The sequence below is a fragment of the Malaya genurostris genome, chromosome 2 (genome assembly GCF_030247185.1).
Source record: "Malaya genurostris strain Urasoe2022 chromosome 2, Malgen_1.1, whole genome shotgun sequence".
In the NCBI taxonomy this organism is placed as follows: Eukaryota; Metazoa; Arthropoda; class Insecta; order Diptera; family Culicidae; genus Malaya; species Malaya genurostris.
In genome coordinates, this window is record NC_080571.1 from 301,542,391 (window position 1) to 301,565,329 (window position 22,939).

Here is a 22,939-nt window from a genome sequence, read left to right on the forward strand (position 1 = left end):
TGGTAAGAAAGTTATGGTCTGGCATGCAATTTGTAGCTGCGATAAGATTTCGAAACCCTTCATCACCACTGCTTCAATGAACAGCGAAATATACCTCAAGGAATGTTTACAAAAACGACTTCTACCCATGATTCGAAGCCACAAGGATCATGTTGTCTTCTGGCCAGATCTTGCGTCTTGCTACTACTCGAAATCAACGGTAGAATGGTATACATCCCAAAAGACATGAATCCACCAAATTGCCCAAAACTTCGACCAATTGCGGAATTTTGGGCATTAACGAAGGCACATCTTAGTAATCATGTCTCGGCAGCCGAAACCATTCAACAGTTCGAAAAAGATTGGAAAAAAGTGTCTAAACTTATCGCCAAGAAGTCTGTACGGAATTTAATGAGGAACGTTCGCAAGAAGGTGCGCCAGCTAGTCTACAATGGCTAAATAGTAAATGTTGAGAATAATATTCTGTTGTTGTAGTCTAATATTATCAGTATATCGAATAAAATTTGAATATCTAACACTTGTGAATTATTTACAGCGAAATCAAAGTGCGTCCATACTTTCTGGGACAGTCTTTATGATTGTATGTAGAGAAAATTGTAAATCTACTTGTAAGTCTGATTATATACGATAATAAATTTAGCATGTGATTCCTTTATTCAATCCTATGTCGTATACTACCAGCTTTGAAATAATTTAAATGTAATCATTCTGCTTCAAACCTTGAATGTACCTTTTTTTTTCCTTTCATGATTCTTTATTTTATCAAAGCTTTGATTGCTGCTGCATGTTTCTTCGTTGACTGTTTTGCATTTTACTAAATGATTCGAACATTTTAAGACTTCAGGCGTTCTTCAGCATTCTACTGTCTTGAATCATCTATGTATCAAATTTATTTTTTCACGTGGCCTTTTTACGCGGATTTCCGAAGGTCCGCTGTTTTTTTTCACAGAAAATTTTTAGGTCCCCAAAAACGAATACTTTGTTATGCAAATTGTCTTGGGAATGCATGAAGCGTCGAGATTTGGTGTTATGTCGAGTTTTTTTTAAGTTAACAACTCTGTTAAAAAAATATTTTTCGAGATCACATCAGATCTCGTAGTGTCATGCATTTCTAAGACATTTTGCATAAAAAATATTCGTTTTCGGAAATCTAAAATTTTATAAAAAAGTTCCAAAGCCGATTTTATTTCAAACAAATTTTTGTCGAAATAACACCAGATCTCGATGAGTTATGAATATTTGAAAACATTTAGCAACAACGAAATTTTTCTGCATTTTTGCATTTTTTACGCGTTTGTTCTTTGTGAGGTTTTTTTGTGCGGTACGTATCCTCGGCGTAAGAAAAAAAAACCTCAGTGTATTTGGTATATAGTTGTCGTATGTCGTATTAAATAATTCTAGACCAATTTTCCAAAAGTAAACACAACAGTTTCTATTTCAACAATAATTTACTTTTGGTTCGGCATCTCATTAGAATGCTTTAGCAATGAAAAATCCTAAAAATCTTAGCTAAATTTAACTATTCCGAAAAATCTATCCTCTTTATTTTACTGTTTATCTTTCGTATTCGAAGTCGGTGCGTTTTTCGTACACTACTTGAAGACATCTATAGCGTCTTAATATGAACCAACAGTTTGAACCACAGCAATTCCAACATATTTCGCATCCAAATTATGGTTATGCTACTGACTGATTTTCGGACTTCGAAAAATAGTGAACCTAAAATTTGAATGAGCTGTACTGGATGGCATTGTAAATTTTCCTTGTAGCCAGAAATATTTATCTACATGTTCTTTTGGATGAAGCGATGTAAATGAGGTAGTAAAATAGCGACACTTTGATGAATAGAAGATGGTTTTTTTTTAACATATATGGATATTATGAATACTAACCTTGAGAAATAGTTCATCAACTATGTAGCATTTTCGAATGCCTTACACATCTAATGCGAACTCAGAACGTTTTGAAATTGATTTAAAAAAAAAATTAATTCCATTCAGTTTCACTATATATAATTGTTTTTACTATTTCGCCACTAATGTCACCAGTCACAGATACTAGTATTTCGGTGTTTTTTTGCCACATTCAACTACCGAAATACTTCAAGTTATTTCAGTTTCAAAACATTGGTCCAAATAACAGTCTACTACTTTAATCATACAGGAATTTGACAAAAGAAAGATTGTTTCTTATTTCATATTCATATATTTTTCCAAGTATGTTAGCTGCCACCAAAACCACCCTAATGGTGTCCTTTCTTGTGTCCCCATTTCTTGTGATGATCCTTACCACCCTTTTTAGCAAATTCTTCCTTGTGACTCCAATGTTCGTCATGACCGTCCTCGTTCTTGTGACCTACGTGGTCGTGATGATGTGATCCCTTCTTTTTATGTCCCTTTTTGCCATAGTGATCGTGATGATGTCCAGATTTCTTATGTCCTTTCTTCTCGTGGCCTCCCTTTTTATAGCCGTGTTCCTCTTTGAAATCACCGAATTTCTCGTCGAATGCCTCATCATGATCTTCGTCGAAGAACTTTTTCTCTTTTTTGAACTCATCTAGCTTGTGTATCTCGTGATGGCCTTTCGTTGAGTGTCCTTTTTTGAAGCTACCGCTCTCCTCAAATTTATGCCCCTTTTCACCTTTTTCACCTTTTTTGTTCTCTTTATGATAACCCCCCTCATCGTGATGTTTTTTCTTCTGTCCACCTTCGTCATGATATTCCTTCTTATGGCCTTCCTTATCATGATGGCCTTTCTTGCCTTCCTCATGTTCCTCATCTTGCTTGTAGCCTTTATCACCCTTCTCACCATGCGATGAGTGTTCCTCCGAATGATGATCCTTCCCGCCACCGTGCTTCCATTCCTTCTCGTTTGGTCTGCCCTGGACGAGTGAAAATACACAACAGACAACTGCCACCAAGAATAGTACCCTGCCAGCCACCATCGCGCTACCGTCAATCAAACAATGCCCAAACTACATTAGCTCAATCAAGCTCAATCACTATTTATATCGATTCCCACCCACCCACTCCAATCAGCGCAGGAAATTGACACCCGCGAACAATTTCCAATATCTTTCAATCGTTTCGTTACCTACTGGCGTTCGTTGCCAAATGGTTGGTTCGATGGTTGCCTTCCGAACGGATGACTTGAGCCGGTGCTCGTCGATTCCCAACGGTGATGGAGCCAGTTTAGATAGTTTCTGATGGTGATGCTACAGTGCTAGCGCAAATAAACTTGCCAACGGTCTAACTTTTCCACGGAGTATGCTCATCTTTCAATGATGCTGTTTGTACCCAGTTCTGTCATGGTCGAATTACCTAATTGTGTCTGCTGATTCGCCAAACTTGTGAAAAAGAATGTTTTTGCTTCTAACGACGCTAGTGAAGATCTGAACACCCTCCAGGAAAAAAAATCCAAGGCAAAAGAATCTTCTCGATAGATGCACAGTGACTTGGAGAATCGAACATTTCCAAACCAAACCCAAATGGAATGTAACAACAAATCCAGAACAAAAATGCTTTCATATTTATGCAAACATGCTAACACTATATCCTCATGTGAAAAAATTTTACAAGTTATCATCAAATTGGTATCAAAAGATATCAAAAATCAATTCACAAGAATCGCACATATCAATCAGTAGAGATTTTTTAGATCGAGATAAATTGTCGATCTTTACGAATCGAGTTCAATGGCACATGATAGCCAGCGTCGATGAAAAACTGAAGGTTGCATTGAGTAAAAATGCCTGGAGTGACTATTCTTTTCTAGATAACCGATTTTTATATAACTGTGACTGTTGCTATTTCAAAGTTCCTGGATCCAAAAACATGTTTGGAAAGTATTTCGACATTCGTAGTTTTATTAATGTTTTTAGTTATCTAGTCTATTGGACAATAGAATTTTTATTCAAATTATACGAATCGAAGCGATTTTATAGAATACTCTAAAAATCAATATGTAGAAAGGAGTGTTTCCATAGAAAAAGTGTATCTAAAAGTAATTATGAATATTAAATGCGATGCTACTCATGAACTAGTGTAAATTTTGTAAAATTCCAATTTGTACATTGTAATCAAACTATCGTGGATTTAATTTAAGACAGTTGGGGCGACGAAAGGATGCTTCTGCACAGTTAAGACACTGAAAAGTATGTTACCAACAATCACATTGCAAGAAGAGTTCATGTGGTTTACTCAGCTCAATATCGAAAATAAGTTATCCACACATTTTTCTTTCAAATTATGATAAAAAACGATATTTTATTCAAACTAAAAATTAATTCTTTATTGTATGAGGTTAAACTTGAGCATAAAAAAAAACGAATGAATTTAAAGTTATTCCTTCACGAGTTTTCGAACTTTTGATCGAACGCTCTTCATCAAGTTCCGGACAAGTGTTGCATCGCATTTTTTGGACGCTTGAACCCAAATTTTTTTGAGCTCCTGCATGTTCCCAGCTGCCTAACCAGTCTTCTTGAAGACCCTCTTCACGATTGCCCAGTAACGTTCGATGTGTCGAAGCTGAGACCAATTTGGTGGATTGATATTTTTCTCAACGAAATGTATACCATTTTCCGCAAGCCAATTGAGAGTGGTTTTGGCATAGTGAGCCGACGAAAAAATCCAGTCAAAACAGTGGAGGTGTACTATGCTTCTAATATAAAAGCAGCAATCTCTTCTGGAAACACTCAGATCGATATATTTCTGCATTTATAGTTCCGGTAATGTAAAAAATGGTTGACCTCAAACCACAGGAACAGTACCTTTCGACAAGGATGGCTTTTATCGTATCAAAGAACGTTCACTGGCAACTCTTCAACGATTGAATCAGTGCCATCAAAGAGAGTTGGAAATCATCGCAACAACAAAAACCCGGCATGGCTCATTTAACATAGAATCGACACTATGTTACCGCTTATTCTAACTATGTGCATATAATCTTTGTATAAGTTGTGTCTATGAAAATGTATGTGAATGCTCCATACAAGGGTTTTGATATATTGCCACCTAGTATGAGAATCATCAAGTTGAATCTTCAACTCGTTTTTTTGCAATAATTGTCAACTTGCGATTCTCTCTTGGGAAATTCCACACAGCAACGATCATTATCAGACTGTAATTTTTTTAAGGGCCGTGAAATACTCATAGTATGAAGTGGAGCGAAGGAATGTAGAAAAATTCTCTCGCGGTTCATGCATTGAGAGACTCGAGTTCTTGTAGCATCTTCTACCGGATTGAAAATGTTGTATACAATATAGATAGCAATATAGCAGCTTCTGTCAAATTTTCGGCAATCACCAACACTGCCTTTCGACAGAGTTTCTCCACTTGAATCGACCTGTCCGCATCGCTCACATCCTCCCCAACGATGACAGTAAAGTATTGTGGACCTGGAAGGGTTTTTGAGTCCTCTTTTACATAAGTCTCATCGTCCATCAAAACGCATGCATCCGGACCCTGCAAAAGACGCGAATACAATTTCCGGGCCCTTGTTGCTGTTTGCTTCTTCTGTTTTACACTTTGTTCCGAAATTTTCTGCTTCTTGTAGGTCTTTAGGTGATTTCCTGCTGTTTTGGCAAAATCACGTATTGACATTGATTTGTTCTTCATGATTAGAGATACAACTTTCTGGTCCAGTTTCGGGTTGGAAGAACCGGGTTTTCTACCTCTTCCTGGTAGCTCACCCTAAGAATAATGTTCCCCAAACTTATTAATTATGTTTTTTACCCTGGCATGATGAATTCCAAACCGCTTCGCCAATTTTCGCATAGTAATACCCTTCTCACTTAGCCATGTGTCCAGAACTTTAATTTCCACTTCCTTTTCAATACGCGACATTTTGAAAACGCAGAATTTCAACCGCACAAACAAGTAAAGAATCGAAAGCTGACAGCCAAACGCACAGCATGCTTCGACCTGAGCATAAAAAACTATCACAAATACCACACAAATGTATGTCGATAGCTTATTTTCGATATACTCCTTAGTGTAAAACGTTTCAATAAAAAAGTTTTGTAAAGAAATCTTCCCTAAGGATTTAGATAGAACCAGGGCGCCGAGAAGGGATATTTCCCTCCGGGCCAGATTTTTTTCAGGGGCCCGGAAATTTGAAGATTTAACACTGTTATTATTTTTTGTTCATAATCAAATTCATAATGCTCGTTCAATTCGCGGAGATGGAGTGAAGTCATTTTTTTCACTAAACGAAGGGGGCCCGTTTTTTTTTACTCTCGGCGGCCCTGTCTAGAACAGACCAGAATTCCGATCCCAGTAACCATAATTTGTACAAAAAGGTTGTGTAATATTTTCAACGAAACAAGTCAGCCACTACTAGCGATGCAGTCAAAAAGTTCACGACCTGGAGGGACGGTGAAGGGATTCATTACTTCACTCCGGAATCAAAACGATCGTCATTTGAGTGGACAGCAACTGGTGAACTTCGTCCAAAGCGCTCGAAAGCACATCAATCGGCTGTAAAGGTTATAGCTTCGGTATTTTGGGAACTTCAAATTGCTTCCACATCCGCCGTATTCCCCATTTTTGGCTCCCAGTGACTACTGGTTGTTCGCAGACATGAAAAACTGCTCGCTGGTGAGAAATTTCGCACGAATGAAGATGTTATCGTTAAAACTTAGGCCTATTCTGAGTCAAAAGATAAATCGTAAGTGCAAGAGACAAACGCAACCTGTAAAATTCATTTAGATCCAATATGATTTGTTGTTTGTTATTGTTATTGTTTCCCGTACGCATAAATATTCACAGTTCGAACAAATTTTTCTCGCCTGTGTGTATTCAAAACTGCGTAACACAGAGCCTTTTTGCTTTTTTCATATAAAAAGGCTCTGCAATCGCTGTGAAAACCATCTTTACAACCGAGGCCCAGAGGGCCGAGTGTCATATAACATTCGACTCAGTTCGTCAAGATCACAAAATGTCTGTCTGTGTGTATGTATGTATGTTTGTATGTGTGTATGTGACAAACAATAAAACTCAAATTTCTCAGAGATGGCTTAACCGATTTTCACAAGCTTAGATCGAAATGAAAGGTCTTAAGGTCCCATATAAAGTTCCTGAGTTTCATTTGGATCCGACTCCCGGTTCCGGAATTACAGGGTGCTATGCACCAAAAAAATAGTCACACACGTTTTTCAGAGATGGCTGAACCGATTTTCACAACCTTAGAATAAAATGAAAGGTCTTACGCCTTAATACAAGTTTCCTGAATTTCGTTTGGATCCAACTTCCGGTTCCCGAATTACAAGGAAATACGTGCAAACTTATTAAAAGATGCACACTCGATTTTCTCGGAAATTTCTGAACCGATTTTCACAAACTAAGAAGCAAACTAAAGGTCTTGAAATTCTTTAAAAAGTTCCCGAAAAGTTAATCCTGATCCGACATCCGGTATTACAGTGCGATTAGTGAAAATTTTTAATTTGATGAGTATTTTTTCACAAGCGATGGCGAAACGAGATGCACATTTTTATAAAAGTTTTTGCTAAATTCATCCACTTGGCAGGTCTTGTTAGTTAGTGAATATATAAAACTACTTTGGGACAACTAGTTCCCAGTTTCCGCTTCCCAGCACTGATAAAAGTGAAGAAAATCTCCAAAAACGGAACTCACTTCGATTTCTCAACAACGGTTAAACCGATCTTCACGAATCATGATTCAAATTAAAGCTCTTGTTGTCTTTAAATAAACTGTGCAATTTCATCCTGATCCGACTTCCGGTTCTGAAATTATAGGGCGATGAAAGTCAAAACATTCCAATCATCATTCAAAATGACGATGCAAAACTAGTGAGAGACGGTACGTGCGGCTTTGCTCCGTTCGCAGCGTGCGTAGCATTAAAATTTATATATTTAAGGTGAAAAAAATTTTTTTGTCCAATTTTTACCTACTTGTTAGTGTTATTACAAGATCATGATAACGATGCTTTTCTATAAAAGTACACTTATTGGCTTTCTCATATAAAAATTTGATGCAATCTCTTGAAAAATTGACTATTGAAAAATGGCCCAGAGGGCTAAGTGTTCTACATCATTCAACACAGTTCATCAAGCTGAGCAATGTATGTGTCTGCGCGTGTATGTGTGTAAGAATGTGTCAAATAATGTCACTATATGTCAAATAAAAATATCATAGTCCCATAGGATGCTATTGAATTTCACACCGTCATTTAGAGCGACGATGCAAAAAAGGGGAAAATTCTTCTCGATTTGATTTAAAACAGACTCAATTTGTAGGCTATATAAGTTACTTACTAAACGAACCGACTTCGGCTATACTTGTTCCAAGTTCCCGGTTCCAGAAGTACCGGAAATAGTGGTCAAAAAGTTTAAAATAAGACTCACTCAATTCTCTCAGATTTGATTTGATCGATTTTCATAAACAGGCTCAAATAAAAGTTCCTATAGTTTCATAGGCTGCTGTTTAATTTCATCCGGGTCCGACTTCCGGTTCAAGAACTATAGGGTAAAGTGTGTTTAATCACTTAGTGCGACGATGCAAAATAAAGAGAAATTCTTATAAACTTGACATAACTGTTTACAAATTAAAAAGGTAATGTTAGTTTATACTTAGAGAAAGTTTTTTATTTTATTCAAGATTGAAAAAAATTGACATATTTGAAAATATAAGCAATATGAGAAAGGCATCATTACACCACTAGGTGGATTAAAAAAGGTTTTTAAAATAAAAACAACCTTTCTATATATATTGGACGGTAGAGATTTTAAGTAAACTAGGATTAGTGATAACAATATTAGTCGAATCAGACAAATATTTCAACCACACCAAAAGTTATATTTATACATTTCCCAAAGATTCAACTGCATTAGCCTATAGATTGTAGAATTCTACCTCCAGTCCAAGTGGTTTATGTAAAACTATCGGCTTGCATAAATAAATACATCGAGAAAAAACTTTCTCTATCTCGTAAATACGTTGATGCAGGTGAAACAAGATCGAAACCGACAAAAAAAACTAAAAACGAAACACCGAATAGATAGCGAATAAGCGCAGTGACATTCGGTACGACCGAACACTCCCGGATCGAAACAAATTCAAAGTCGCTTTTGCAACGTAGCGAAGCGAACCCAACACAATGTGATCAATCAAGCGTTACAAAGAGATCGATGTAATCGCAAATTGATTTACGTTTTTTTTTCTTATAGTTTTCCGTTTGTTTCCTACTTGAACGCAGTGGCTACCGTTGGCGGTCAGTACGAACGTTCGTTTCTATTTGAACCCGGCTTGTCCCCTAGATCGGGGTGACCGAGTGCTAGGTTCAAATGCCCCGAAAAGAAACGTCTCACCAATGGAAGAAATTCCCACTGTACTTACGAATTGTAATACTGGTAGTCAAGCACCGCTTGCAATCGACTGAAAAACTTTGGGGTTTACTTTATTTCACTTTTTGCTGCTGAGAATTGATACGACTTTTTTGATCGATCTGATTGGATGCGCTGGTTATGCGATTGTTCTCCAGTTGAAACTTGTTCCAATATGTGTAGGTTCACGGCTAGAAGGAAGAATCACCCCCACTGTATGGAAAGTCAGTGGATTTGGAAAGAGCCGAACAAGTGTCAGCCCGGGTAGGAATGACGATAAGTCGATTAATGTCGCAGCTTTTGCTTCGTTCTGATTGGGTCATTCAGTTTTGGTAATTTAATTTTGAGGCGGAAAAGTTTGTTTTTTTTCAATGCAATATCGCCACAATCGACAATTTGTTTGAAGAATATTTAATTATAATGTTAAGCTATTTCGCAACAGCAAAATCACATGAATTTAACAATAACAATTATTTTTATTCTACGAAAAACGCACGCACAATAATATTTAAAAAGGCTTTATGAACTGCGCTAATCCATTACATTTGTTTTGACAATTTTTAATTTCAATTAAATGATACATTCTGGATATATATAAAAAAGTTAATATAGTAAATAAATGAAAATAACCCTAATTTGTTCATCATTTATTTAAGAATGATATTTCTCTATTATTTTAAACGGAAATAGAAGTTATCTAGCTCTTAGCGCCGAAACATGGGAGTCTACACGCCATGTTACGAATAACATATAAATGAATTGTGACACATGTCATTTAGGGGTTGACCCTTATTTGTACATAGGGCACATAACCGTTTTGTATACTTTATGTTTCGTCTTCGACTCATCAGTGCATAACAGTTTATGTTGAGCTGTGTCATATGGAAATTTGCATTTCGCAGCCAATTCTCTACGAATAAAACCTTTTGCAATTCTATAGACACAAAGAGTAAAAATCTAATAATTTATGGTTTCATCGATGACAACTCTGTTTTATTTCCAATATCGCGTTTCTTTGGCGAATAATGTTTCGGAAATAGTCGAATTCTATGATGCCGTTGAAAAAATTGAATAAATGTTGACCCAAATACATTAGCCCAAAGTTCGAAATGCCGTTACCTAACCAGTTGAACAAAATTATCCGACTACCTCACGGGTAAATGTGAATAAGAAGCAAATAACAAAATAAATCCAAATTTTACCATCATAGCTTGTCTTGATGTTTAAGTGCTTTCATAGCGATACTTGAAATAGTACAATATCTGTTAAGCATCAAAATTAGTTATTATATCTTATTTAGTAATGTATGAGATATTTCAATTTAATTTAGTACAATTGGTCCCGTAGTTCTATCTTCATATAAAATACAATTGAATAAACTGGATCAGAATCAGATAAGAGAAATGCTTATAATATTATTCTTTTCGGGGTGCTATAGAGTATCCAATAACTGAAAAATTCGTCTTTTAGAAACTTTGATATTACAATGGCAGAATTTGATAGTTTGTTGCTGTTTTCTCATGCAGACTTTGTTATGGTTTTTGATATTTTAACTCTCATTTCAAACTAAATAATGTTAATTTCTATCATTGAGATGTTCAGCTTTAATAATAAAATTTGCTATTGGTTTGCCAATCACTTCTGCCCGGTAGCTGCCATAGTATTTCTTGAACACTTTCATATCAATATGAATTTGTACTACGTTTCTACAAAACTCCAATCTTTTTTTTTGTTTTGATTATAGAGGTTTTAACATTGTGGTCATTCACCTCTTCGGGCTAGAAAAGTTTTCTGACCCTATGTGCGGGGTTGGGAATCGAACCCAGGTGGGCAGCGTGAAAGGCATCGACTTACCCATCACGCTATACCCGTTCCCCAAAACTCCAATCTCTTTTACCGTGAAACGAACACTGCTGCGTTTCAAATCCATAAAATGCTTATGTTTGATCTTCTCATCTCGTTCTTTAAGTTCATACACTACCTAGATTTTGTTCTCTCGTCATCTTATGTCTTTATTGAACGAAAAACAAAGGAAAATCGAACAGAACTGAATAAACCTCATGTGGAGTACGAGCTTGTATGTTGAATTCAATCAATCAACTAATTACCCAATCAATTACGAAAAACTCCTTTATTTTAAAGATCGATGCAAAATATATAACTCATATAGTTATAGCTCTGAAACCGGAAGTATTAGCCATTTGATTACAACCTGAATTGATTACCCAAGAGTGGCTTTAGGACGAGTTTAAGATATTTAAAATTGGTTGAACCATTGCCAAGAAAATTGAACGGATAGAAAAAAGTTCGTTGACTTTTCAAATGTTCTAATTTCCTTATTTCGGTTTCCATCTATATTAACTTATGTTTATTCTGAATAAATTGTAACAAAACTATAGAAAGCTTCACCGAAGTGCTGTCAAAACACCACTTTGAACGGGAGCGAGTCATTTCGCCAAAAGCCATTTCGTCGAAAGTCGTTTCGCCGAATGCCATTTCACCGAATAGATCATTTCACCGAAAGTCGTTTAACCTGACAGGTTATTTAACAGCAAGGGGCATTCCATGGAAAGGATAATTTCTAATACATCATATTATTATTATTATTGTGTTTTTATGTATCCTGAATAATTGATGTGGCACAACCACCGAAGCGACGCCAGCGACCGATCTACTCAAAGCTAGGTTTCTTTGCTTTATTAAGGTCCGAACGAGTGGTAGCGAGGTCGGACAGCACACGAGTCAAAACAGTGTGTAGAAGCCGCATTCATTTACTCAGTAGAGGGAAAATACCACAAACATTTGCATAATGTCTAATGCAGTCAACAAGTTTTCCTGGGAACTCCTTTCTGACGCTCATGCTTTATTCAAGAAGTACAATTGTAGGTCAACAAAGCGGGCAATAACGCTATCATCTTTCATTTGTCTTTTCCTGAAGTCAATTCCTATTACGATATTAAGACAATTGCAGTATTTTTCGAAACAGCTTTCGGTAAAATGACCCCGACCCCCTTGAACCTGAACTGACTACTTGAAGCGCTGCAAAAAATAAGCAGTTCAACAAGATATTAGCTGAGCCAAGCATTACTACGAAAATTATTTATCCAAAGTCCTAGATGAACTAGGATTAGAAAATATTCAGAACGCTAGGACATTAGTTACATCAGAAAATCGGTGATTTTTCGTAGCAAAAATGTAAGATAGCTTGTAATGTGTAACGAAGGAAAGAAATTTATAAACCAGCTTGCTAACTAATACAAACAGCCAATCGATTTAATTGAGGTTTGCATAGATTTTTTTCGGAATTCGCTTATAATATCATGGTACATTACATTTAATGGCTCTATATAGATGAGTCTGTGTAACTCATTTATACTAAACCAAAGACGACGTTTCAAAATTATTTTCAAAATTTTATTCTGAATCCTTTGAAGCCTTTTCTTCCTAATGAAAAAATTGACCAAATTAGTACTGCATAAAGCATGGCTGGTCTAAAAATTAAAAAAAAACAATAAACTGTTCTTAAGACAGAGCTTAGAATTTCTATTCATAAGAAGATATACACATTTAATATATTTATTATACGTTGCTCCGATTTATTCTGCGTTATTCTTAAAAGTGAGATTTTTATCATACGTTAAATCTAAATGTTTTGCTTGATCATACCATGTCAATTTCAATCCATTCATTTTGTTAACGGAAGTGATTATTGTTCAGTTTGAGGAAAGAAGCTCTAGGATTAGGAGAAATAATAATTAATTGTTTTCTTTTTAGCGCATTTGGTTGAATTTTCCATTTTGTCTGGTAATACCTTAAAATTTCTAAGCTTCTTTAGGCGACAGATCACTCGAAGAATTCTACCTGCCAGCAGACAGGCACGTACCCAGAGTGGGGCCCGAGGGTCCCTGGTCCCTCCCGAAATCAGAAACAGAAATAATAAAAAGTTTAGACAGTGGTTTCGTGATGGCCGAAACTCCACTGACAGTGTTTATTCTACATAAAATGAAGATTGAAACCGGGGTAAAATAAACGACAATAATAAAATACATAAACTTGTACTGGGTTACCGGAAATAGACACCGCTAGTATGACATAATTGGGCAAGATTCTGCAGATAAGAAATATATCCAGACGATGGATCCCGCATTTGGGACAAAAAATACGAACGCAAGCGCACTTCAAATACATGTTTGGTTGGATCCATTATTATACGCCAGAGTAGGATGATTACCCGGCAATGGACTGAAGTCTGCACGAGTTCTTCCATGCGGCACGAGTGCCTCAAATGGGTCGGAAAGATCATGATGCCGGTTTTCTGGGATTGTTATAATACTCTTTTGAAGGACCACCTCAAAACAGAAATGTAAGTCAATAAGGCTGTCTCTACGTGTGTTTTCATATGCAGGGTAGTTTAATTGGGAAAATCATTTCCCCATTTAAGAGCTAGCTATGGTTTCGAGACTTGTCTCTGCGGTAACACTTTCGCGGTTTTCATTACATAGTTAAATATGCATGTCTTATTTCCAATATGTTTTCCCCGTCAGATACAGATCAAATTTAAAAGTACATCACTATGGCTATACGTCTCAACAAGTCTAAAACAAATCATTGAGAAATGCAAGTATTAGCGTGCATTGATGCTTGTATAGTCATCAACTAATATGACCTACAGATTTAGAAAATGTTTCCCGTTCTCCACTAATCAGAGTAAGAGAGCTATCTCGGCAATCTATCATCACAACTTTTGTGGATTGCTGTGCTATATAAATGTTCATTTGAAAGCTCTCAGATATGTGTTACAGAAATTGCATGAGAGTAAACGTTAAGAAATGAAATTTTTGAGCGTTACTTCCAGATCCGAAAACCGGAAACCGGTAAAGCCAAGTTAGTATATAAACCAACTAACAAGATTTTGAAACTGAAACAGTTTTGAACAAAGTGGACAAGATTTTTCTGTATTTATTGCATCGTTATTTCTAGTTTGAAATTTTCAACTGTACTTTGGGCTTAGAAGTTGGATCTTAATGAAATTAAATGTCATACGAGATAATAACACGTTTCATTTGAATATAAGTTCATGAAATAGGCCAAGCAATATCTGAGAAATCCGTACCAAGTGCATTCCAACTTTTTTTACCCCTTTTTCTATGCTTCAAGAACAAGTCACCTGATCCCACTCGAAACGAAATGCTGGGTACGGGCTTGTTAGCAGACTCGTGTCGTCACAGAATAGAGATTCCTCACAACCATTGGGGATTTGGGAGATTATACAAGATTGGAGCAATTCAGATTAACAACTTCAACCTAGCTAACCTGGAGAACACGATCAGTTAAATAATGTTGGTTCATTTTGATCAAATGAATACACGGATACAAATCCATTGTCGGTACCTTGATTAAGTAATCATGAAAATCATGATGTCATGCCGATTATTGATGATTTTATGAGTAAAATGATTCATGTCACGAGCAATAACTCGTCTCGCATAAAAATTTTGCTCAAAGTATCATTAATAATAGGTATGATCTGATGGGAAGAACTGTTTCATGATTCTCATAATTTCTCAACCATGGTACTAGTAATGGAGTTTTATCCGTAAAGCAAACTGAAAGTCAAACATTTTTGGTTTTTGCAATGACTGAGCGGAAATATATATTGGAGAAGCCAAGTGAAAGAAAAACTAACAGAAAAGATGAATTTTTGGAAAAAGATACGCTCAGAGACAGGACTCGAACCTGCGTTCTTATGCATTCCGTGCATACGCGCTACCATTTCGCCACTCTGATCTTGTTTTAGCCACTGCAAAACTCGAAACAGACACAGTAGCAACGTACATCGAACATGGTCTACATCCTGGCCGTCTCACCCGACCGATATCTCACATCCAAACATCTTCTCTGTTCATCAAACACTAGTCCTCTCGCTTTATACCTATTTCTCCGATCAAGCATTGAGTAGGAGAGTGTATTTATAATCGCTTGTCACCTTCTTAATGGTGTCTCTGAGCGTATCTTTTTCCAAAAATTCATCTTTTCTGTTAGTTTTTCTTTCACTTGGCTTCTCCAATATATATTTCCGCTCAGTCATTGCAAAAACTGAACATAGTCATGGCGGCTTTACGTCAAACTAAAAATTAATAAATCGTTACAAACATTTTTGTTATTAAACTATTGTGCCAAACACTGTCGAATGCTTTTTCTATGTCTAGAAAAGTAACTCCAGCGGATAAACCAGACGACGTATTTGTTTTTACCATGTTTCGAAAGGATTACTTATAGATGATCGATAACTGGATGTTTCTGACGGATGTATATCGGATTAGAGAATAGGAATAACTTTAGGGTTTTTAAAACTCTTAGGGAAGTAAGCTAATGCAAATTACGTGTTGTAAATTTTAAACAAGAATCCCAAGGAAAAATCGGACAGATTTTTGACAAGAATATTAAAAATTCCGCCACTTCTTATATTTTTAAGTTTCCTAATGATTGACCCAATTTCACAAAATTTCGTCTCAGTAAAGTCATATTGCAACAATACTTGAGTTGAAATGTGATTATATTTCAGTTGAACGTCGCTTAGAATAGGACTCACAATGTTAAATTAAAATTTTGGACACTCAAACTGCTGAGCAAGTTTTTAAGCTTTTTCGCTGTTTGTTAGTATTTAATTTCCGTCTTTGAGAGTATGAATTGGTTCCTGACGTTTCCTAAGAACCTTAAAATGTTTCCAGAATGGATTTAATTTGTTCAACTTCTTCAGCTAAATTTTCATCTGGCAAAAAAGTAAACCTGTGCAACTAACGGTGTTAATTTAAATCTGCTACACTGCTTCAAGTAAGCACAAAGTTGGTTTAGGCTAAGCCTTTGAGATGCAGAGACTTTTGTAGAGTTCAGATTTCTTCTTTTGCAGTTGGATCCCGCTCGGTAGAAATGTTAGTAACACTGCAGCGCACACTTATACTGCATCCACATTATCGCACGGTTGGCAAATTATTGTTCATTTAATATGAACAACATGTTGTAGCATTTTCCAGTTGTGTGACACTCGGTTTGTAGAACCCACCGGTGTTACCCACAATGTAACTTAGTTTGCGTGTTTCAGTCATAATATTAAAAACGTTCGGTTATCGATTTGGTTAGCCACTTGTAACATTAATGGTTGATTTAGTGATGTGTTAAGGGGAGTTTACATATCGTAAACAATTAGTTGAACATTAAAGCTTGGAAAGCTCACATCAGGGATAGCTCAGTTCTCCTATAATTTTCAAACCGGTTGGGATGTCAAATCTGATTAGGCAAATAAATAATAATTGTTCAAAAATCTTTGTGAAACAAATCAGAAAATGTTTCCCCTACGAACAAAAAACAATGCACAGCTTGAATCGAAGAGCGTACTCGTTTGTTATCATCACTGCAAAGTTAAAACCTCCAGCTTGAACGATCCGAAGGAAATTGGCAAAATCAATCTTCCCAGTTGACCCGTAATCAATCGAACACGGAAAGACCGAAATCAGCATTTTGGCGAAAATATTAGTTGATTTTCTGATTTTAGTTAGTTATTTTTTGAGACAACTAAAAAAATCTTACTTTTGCTAATATAGATTTTTTAATTCTAATTCCCTTAATAATAATAAAATATTTGTTGAAATGACTATTTTTTTAGTTGAATTCACCAATTAAACGTGCTGTCATTTCTTAGCTAAGGCACGCTTCATATCCATTCAACTAATTTTTTAGTTGAATTAGATAAATAAAACGTTGTTTTCAACCAACATAAATGGTTGAATTGGTTTCTGCCATTTGCAGCTATATGGCGCTCTGTCACCGAAAAAACGTTAACACCGTAATGACTACTAGCCACTAGATGGCACACGACTACCGAAAAAAATTTCAGTCAACCGTGACTTTTCTATATTGGCAGGTATAAATACGATGTTGTATTGGAGAAAAAGACATAAGCGAAACAAAAACTTCTTTTTGAAAATTTTCCTTCTCAATTGCTGTTTTCTTCATTCGACTTCGCGAAATTGAACTACATCAGTGAAAACGTTGAGCACTCGGAAAACAAAAACCGAATACAAGTAGTACACCGGACAGCGTAGCCCAGAAGGTTGGAAGATACAAAAAACATCATTTGACATATACAATTAGAGTGCAATATTCGAAACTCACTTCACTGTTCCCCGTAAAAACATTATTACGCACAATCGGTTTAAATGCGCACAAATTCTGATTAAATACACTTTTCACTAACAGTTTACGTCATTTTTACATATCGGTTTAGAAAATTATATAGGGATATATCGTAACACATGCGAAAAACATCTAAACAATTTGCGAGCAGTTTCAACAAGACTGTCCCTTTTAGCTTTTTAATGGATTGTTTTGCTTTGACACTGCTGTCGTTCAGTAATGACGGTGATAGATAAATAGAATCAAAGTTTCTGATTTTAATAACGAAATTAGTTGTCAATGAGAATTTCGTGTTGGATTGAAATATTGCTGGTTTGTGTCCAGAATATTCGCCAACTAAACACATTCTCTAAAAATAAGAGTTTTTTTCAGCACAGTAGATTCTACATTTTAACTAATTTTATAGTTATTTTGGAAATTTTGTTGTTAGAATCAACTAATTCAAAAACAGTAATACGAATTAGGCGCAGAGCTAATTTCGGTCGTTCCGTGTATTAATGCCGTTTTCGTTTGATGCGACATTAATATAATATTAATATTCGCTTGATACGACATTAATATAATATTTGTCGATAAGATAAGGACGTCAATGGCGGTCCCATGCTCCTAGACATCAAAACATAAAATTTTATGTTTGGTGTCCGAAGATGGCGATTTCGCTGCTGACGATGTTGATGATGAACGCCATTTGCTTCGATCGAACGCAATGGTAGATGCTGATTATCCACGGCGAATTTGTAGCCTCATGACAACGAGAAGCTGCTACCGAATATTTAGATCACTTACAGAAAACTGAGTATAGCGTAGGTGATGAGTTTTTGAGGATCGTTTGGCTCTGTCAATACGCCAAATGAAATCAAGGCACTGCGATGATGAATCACAAACTATAATATCTTTCTATCGGTGCACACACGAAACGTCAACTAAAAATGATTCCTAAGCGCTAAATTCTGTTTGCTTACAAAAATGAATACGGATCGGACCAACACCGAAACACTGTTGCCTCTTCCACTGATAAGTTCATAGTTGTTTAATGAGCTTTGAGACTCTTCAGAATTACCACGGCTCGTTGTGTCTGTGTGACTTCTGAATTCCTGAAATCTTCGTTATTTCCAATCCAACACGAAAACCTTCTTGTCTCGACTAAGTCCAATAATGATAACGATGCAGATGTCATATGTAGCAAACGATTGCTGTGATGGAGATGCACTGATTGCTAATGGTCACGGAAACGTGGCGAAACGTGGTAACTAAGTTGTGGTCTAGAACCACACATCCTCCCTCATCTCCAAATAAAGTAGACGTCCCGGCACGTGTCCAAATTTTTTTCTCGGCGGTTGTCCCGATCCGCACTATAAATCCTTACGGCCGACCCGGTCCGCGCTAAAACTCCAGGTCTGCGTCCAAATTATTCTCAGCGGTCGTCCCGATCCGCACTAAAACTCCTCACGGCCGTCCCGGTCCGCGTCCAAATTTTTTCAGCGGTCGCCCCGATCCGCACTAAAACTCCTCACGGCCGTTCCGGTCCGCGTCCAAATTTTTTCAGCGGTCGCCCCGATCCACACTAAAACTCCTCACGGTCATCCCAGTCCGTGTCCAAATTTTTCTCAGCGGTCGTCCCGATCCGCACTAGAACTCCTCGTGGCCGTCCCGGTCCACGTCCAATTTTTTCTCAGCGGTCATCCCGATCCGCACTAAAACTCCTCACGGCCGTCCCGGTCCGCGTCCAAATTTTTCTCAGCGGTCGTCCCGATCCGCACTAGAACTCCTCGTGGCCGTCCCGGTCCACGTCCAATTTTTTCTCAGCGGTCATCCCGATCCGCACTAAAACTCCTCACGGCCGTCCCGGTCCGCGTCCAAATTTTTCTCAGCGGTCGTCCCGATCCACACTAAAACTCCTAACGGCCGTCCCGGCCCGCGTCTAAATTTTTCTCAGCGGTCATCCCGATCCGCACTAAAACTCCTCACGGCCGTCCCGGTCCGCGTCCAAATTTTTCTCAGCGGTCGTCCCGATCCGCACTAAAACTCCTCACGGCCGTCCCGGTCCGCGTCCAAATTTTTCTCAGCGGTCGTCCCGATCCGCACTAGAACTCCTCGTGGCCGTCCCGGTCCACTTCCAATTTTTTCTCAGCGGTCATCTCGATCCGCACTAAAACTCCTCACGGCCGTCCCGGTCCGCGTCCAAATTTTTCTCAGCGGTCGTCCCGATCCACACTAGAACTCCTCGTGGCCGTCCCGGTCCGCGTCCAAATTTTTCTCAGCGGTCGTCCCGATCCGCACTAAACCTTCTTCCGAATCGCGGCCGCGCTTTCCCACGTATAAATTAAGTTGCATTCATTTATTTTACCTATTATTTTTTGTGCTTTTCTTGAGAAAAAATTCATCCGTCAACTGGCTTTGACGAACAAGCTAACTGTCGTCTACTGGCAGGATCGCCATTGTGTGACTTCTGAATTCCTGAAATCTTCGTTATTTCCAATCCAACAAGAAAACCTTCTTGTCTCGACTAAGTCCAATAATGATAACGATGCAGATGTCATATGTAGCAAACGATTGCTGTGATGGAGATGCACTGATTGCTAATGGTCACGGAAACGTGGCGAAACGTGGTAACTAAGTTGTGGTCTAGTACCACACAGTGTCATCACGTCTCGTGTTTACGAACAACTCCTAACTAACGTTTGCATTTAAAAATGGACAAAAATTGTCGATTTTCTATGGGTTTGCCCTCACCCGCACTGACAAACCTACTCATGCAGCATCAATCGTAGTAACCAAGACAAAATTTGCCAGCTCTATTAGTTGAATTCTAATCAAAAACAGTGAAACAACTCCATCGCGTCGAAAACTGGGCATGGTGTGGCACTTTGTGGACGCAGGACGCCCATTCCGGTATCTATAACATCTTGGCACTAAGATGGTCAAATCGATTTTCCTGGCAAATCGTGACGTGGCTGTGGTGATGGACGACAAGGCCTATCTCACCCAACGACCTATCTCGGGTCACGACTGCAGGTCACTTCGTATTTTACTTTCTCCACGAAGGATGTGAGCTCCGAGGTGAAGTTCATTTCACACAACTTCTACCACATTGCATTTCACACACCAAGTCCCCCAAGAGCACCTTCTGACAATCAGTGAGAAGAGGATGTCAAAGTCTGTCTTCTTTCGATCCGGGCTAGTCGTGAACGGGGAAATACTAAATACCTGGAAGCTGTTTCGTTCATCAAGAAATGCCATAAAGGCAAAGACGCTCTGTTCTGGCAAGATCTGGCGTCGGCCCACTATTCAAAGCTTTCGTTGGAGGAGATTGAGCGGCTGAATATCGATGTGGTACTCAAGTCGGCGAACCCACCCAATGTACCCCAACTGCGTCCCCGCGAATTTTTGGGCCAACCTGAAGGGTAAGATTTACTCCAACAATTGGGCGCGAAAACTGAGCAGGAATTGATAAATAAAACGAAGAAAGAACTCACGCATGTTCTCGTCTACCATGGTGAATGTTCCGGTTAAGTGCCTTCCATGGGAAATTTTTTAAAAGCTTTTTTTATCACCATCCGGAAAAAAATATTTTCTTAATCTAATAGTACTGTTTTTGTACCGTTTTACCGGTTTACCAATACACTGAAGAAGGATGTAAATAACATTCTGAAATACGTATCTATATTATAACGTTTGATACACTTTTGTGAAAATAGTGACTGTGAAAATAGTGACTATAAGTGAGAATATTCTACTAACAGCTCAAACAGAAATTTAGTGATTTTTTAAATGCAAACGTTAATCGGTCAGCCGCCAAACCAGCAAAGAGAAACAGAACGCTCCCCCGATAAATTTGCGCGTTCTTGAGCTTACAAAATCGATGGCCTCTACCGGTAACTCCAAAAGGACGCTTCATGCAACTGACTTGGAATCAAGGATGGCTTTTATCGTATCAAAGAACGCTCACTAGCAACTCTTCACACGAGAGAGACGGATATCATCGTAGCAACAAAAAACCGGCATGGTTCATTTAACATAGAATAGATACCAGTGAGAAAGCGAATTTCTCTCGATGACCTGTCTGAGAATCAAAGGTTAGCTCGCTGCTGTGGGGATTCTCTCTAAAAACAACAAACGGTCGCTTATTCTCGTTTCGCGATCCGATTCTGTATGAGCAGTTGATAATTGCTGTAGAATCGTTTAACTTTTGCCGCATATTCTCACTCACACGCATAAAACCTTTGTGTCTATGAAAATATATGTGAATGCTCCATACACGGGTTTAAAAATATTGCAACCTAGTATGAGAATCATCAAGTCGAATCATCGATTCGATTTTCTGCGATAATTGTCAACTTGCGATTCTCTCTTGGTAAATTCTTCACAGCACCAATCATTATTAGACTGTAATTTTTTTAAGGACCGTGAAATACTCAGAGTATAAAGTGGAGCGAAGAAAAGTAGAAAAATTCTCTCGCGGTTCATGTATTGAGAGACTCGAGTTCTTGTAGCATCTTCTACTGGATTGAAAATGTTGTATACAACATAGATGAATATCGAGCAGCTTCTGTCAAATTTTCGGCAATCACCAACACTGATTATAATCGCCCTTATTCTGAATAACGACGTATTGATTTTTCGATCGAATGTGGTTCGATCGAATCATAACTACCTTTGATTTTGCTAGCGTTATTGGGAATACGAATGAAATACGAGCGAAAAAACGATACGACGTTATTCAGAATAAGGGCGAATATCTAGTAATATTCTAGCTATTAGGTCATTGAAAGAAACTTCTTAGCGATGTAGTTGTTACGGTGAAAGAAAATTTTGCACTAGATTACGATTACTATAGAACCTCAAATCATAATTAAATGAAAATTGTTATCCTATGTTTGAGCTTAGGCTACACATATCGTATCTAAACTATTTCTCTTTTTGATACCTGTTTGAAAATTTCGATAGTTTAAATTATAACAAAAGCAGACCTTACTACAAAAATAGTTGCATCATCATTCACCAGTTCCTGGCCAAAATTTTGTAATAATTACGATATTTTTTAACGTTGCGTTGACAGATAAAGCTACGTTCAAGGATTGTCAACAGATAAAATTTTACTCACAAATATACAAGATAGTATTTATCAATCGATTTGAAACAGAATCAACAATAATTTCGCCTAACAAAAGAAACGAAGAGATATTCGCCCTTATTCTGAATAACGACGTATTGATTTTTCGATCGAATGTGGTTCGATCGAATCATAGCTACCTTTGATTTTGCTAGCGTTATGGGGAATACAAATGAAATACGAGCGAAAAAGCGATACGACGTTATTCAGAATAAGGGCGATTTTGATAAATTGAGAAAAACCAGTTTCATGAACCAAAAGATTCTGGTAACCGAGAAGCGAAAAAAAAAACA

General features: G+C 37.5%; 1 protein-coding gene across 1 annotated transcript; it reads right to left on the bottom strand.

Annotated features, from left to right (window-relative positions):
• Positions 1 to 2,222: 2,222 nt before the first annotated feature.
• On the bottom strand, positions 2,223 to 2,944 carry LOC131427383 (probable zinc transporter protein DDB_G0282067). Its single transcript, XM_058590527.1, has one exon. The coding sequence runs from the start codon at positions 2,942 to 2,944 to the stop codon at positions 2,243 to 2,245; it is 702 nt and encodes a 233-aa protein (XP_058446510.1). The 3' UTR covers positions 2,223 to 2,242.
• Positions 2,945 to 22,939: the final 19,995 nt, after the last annotated feature.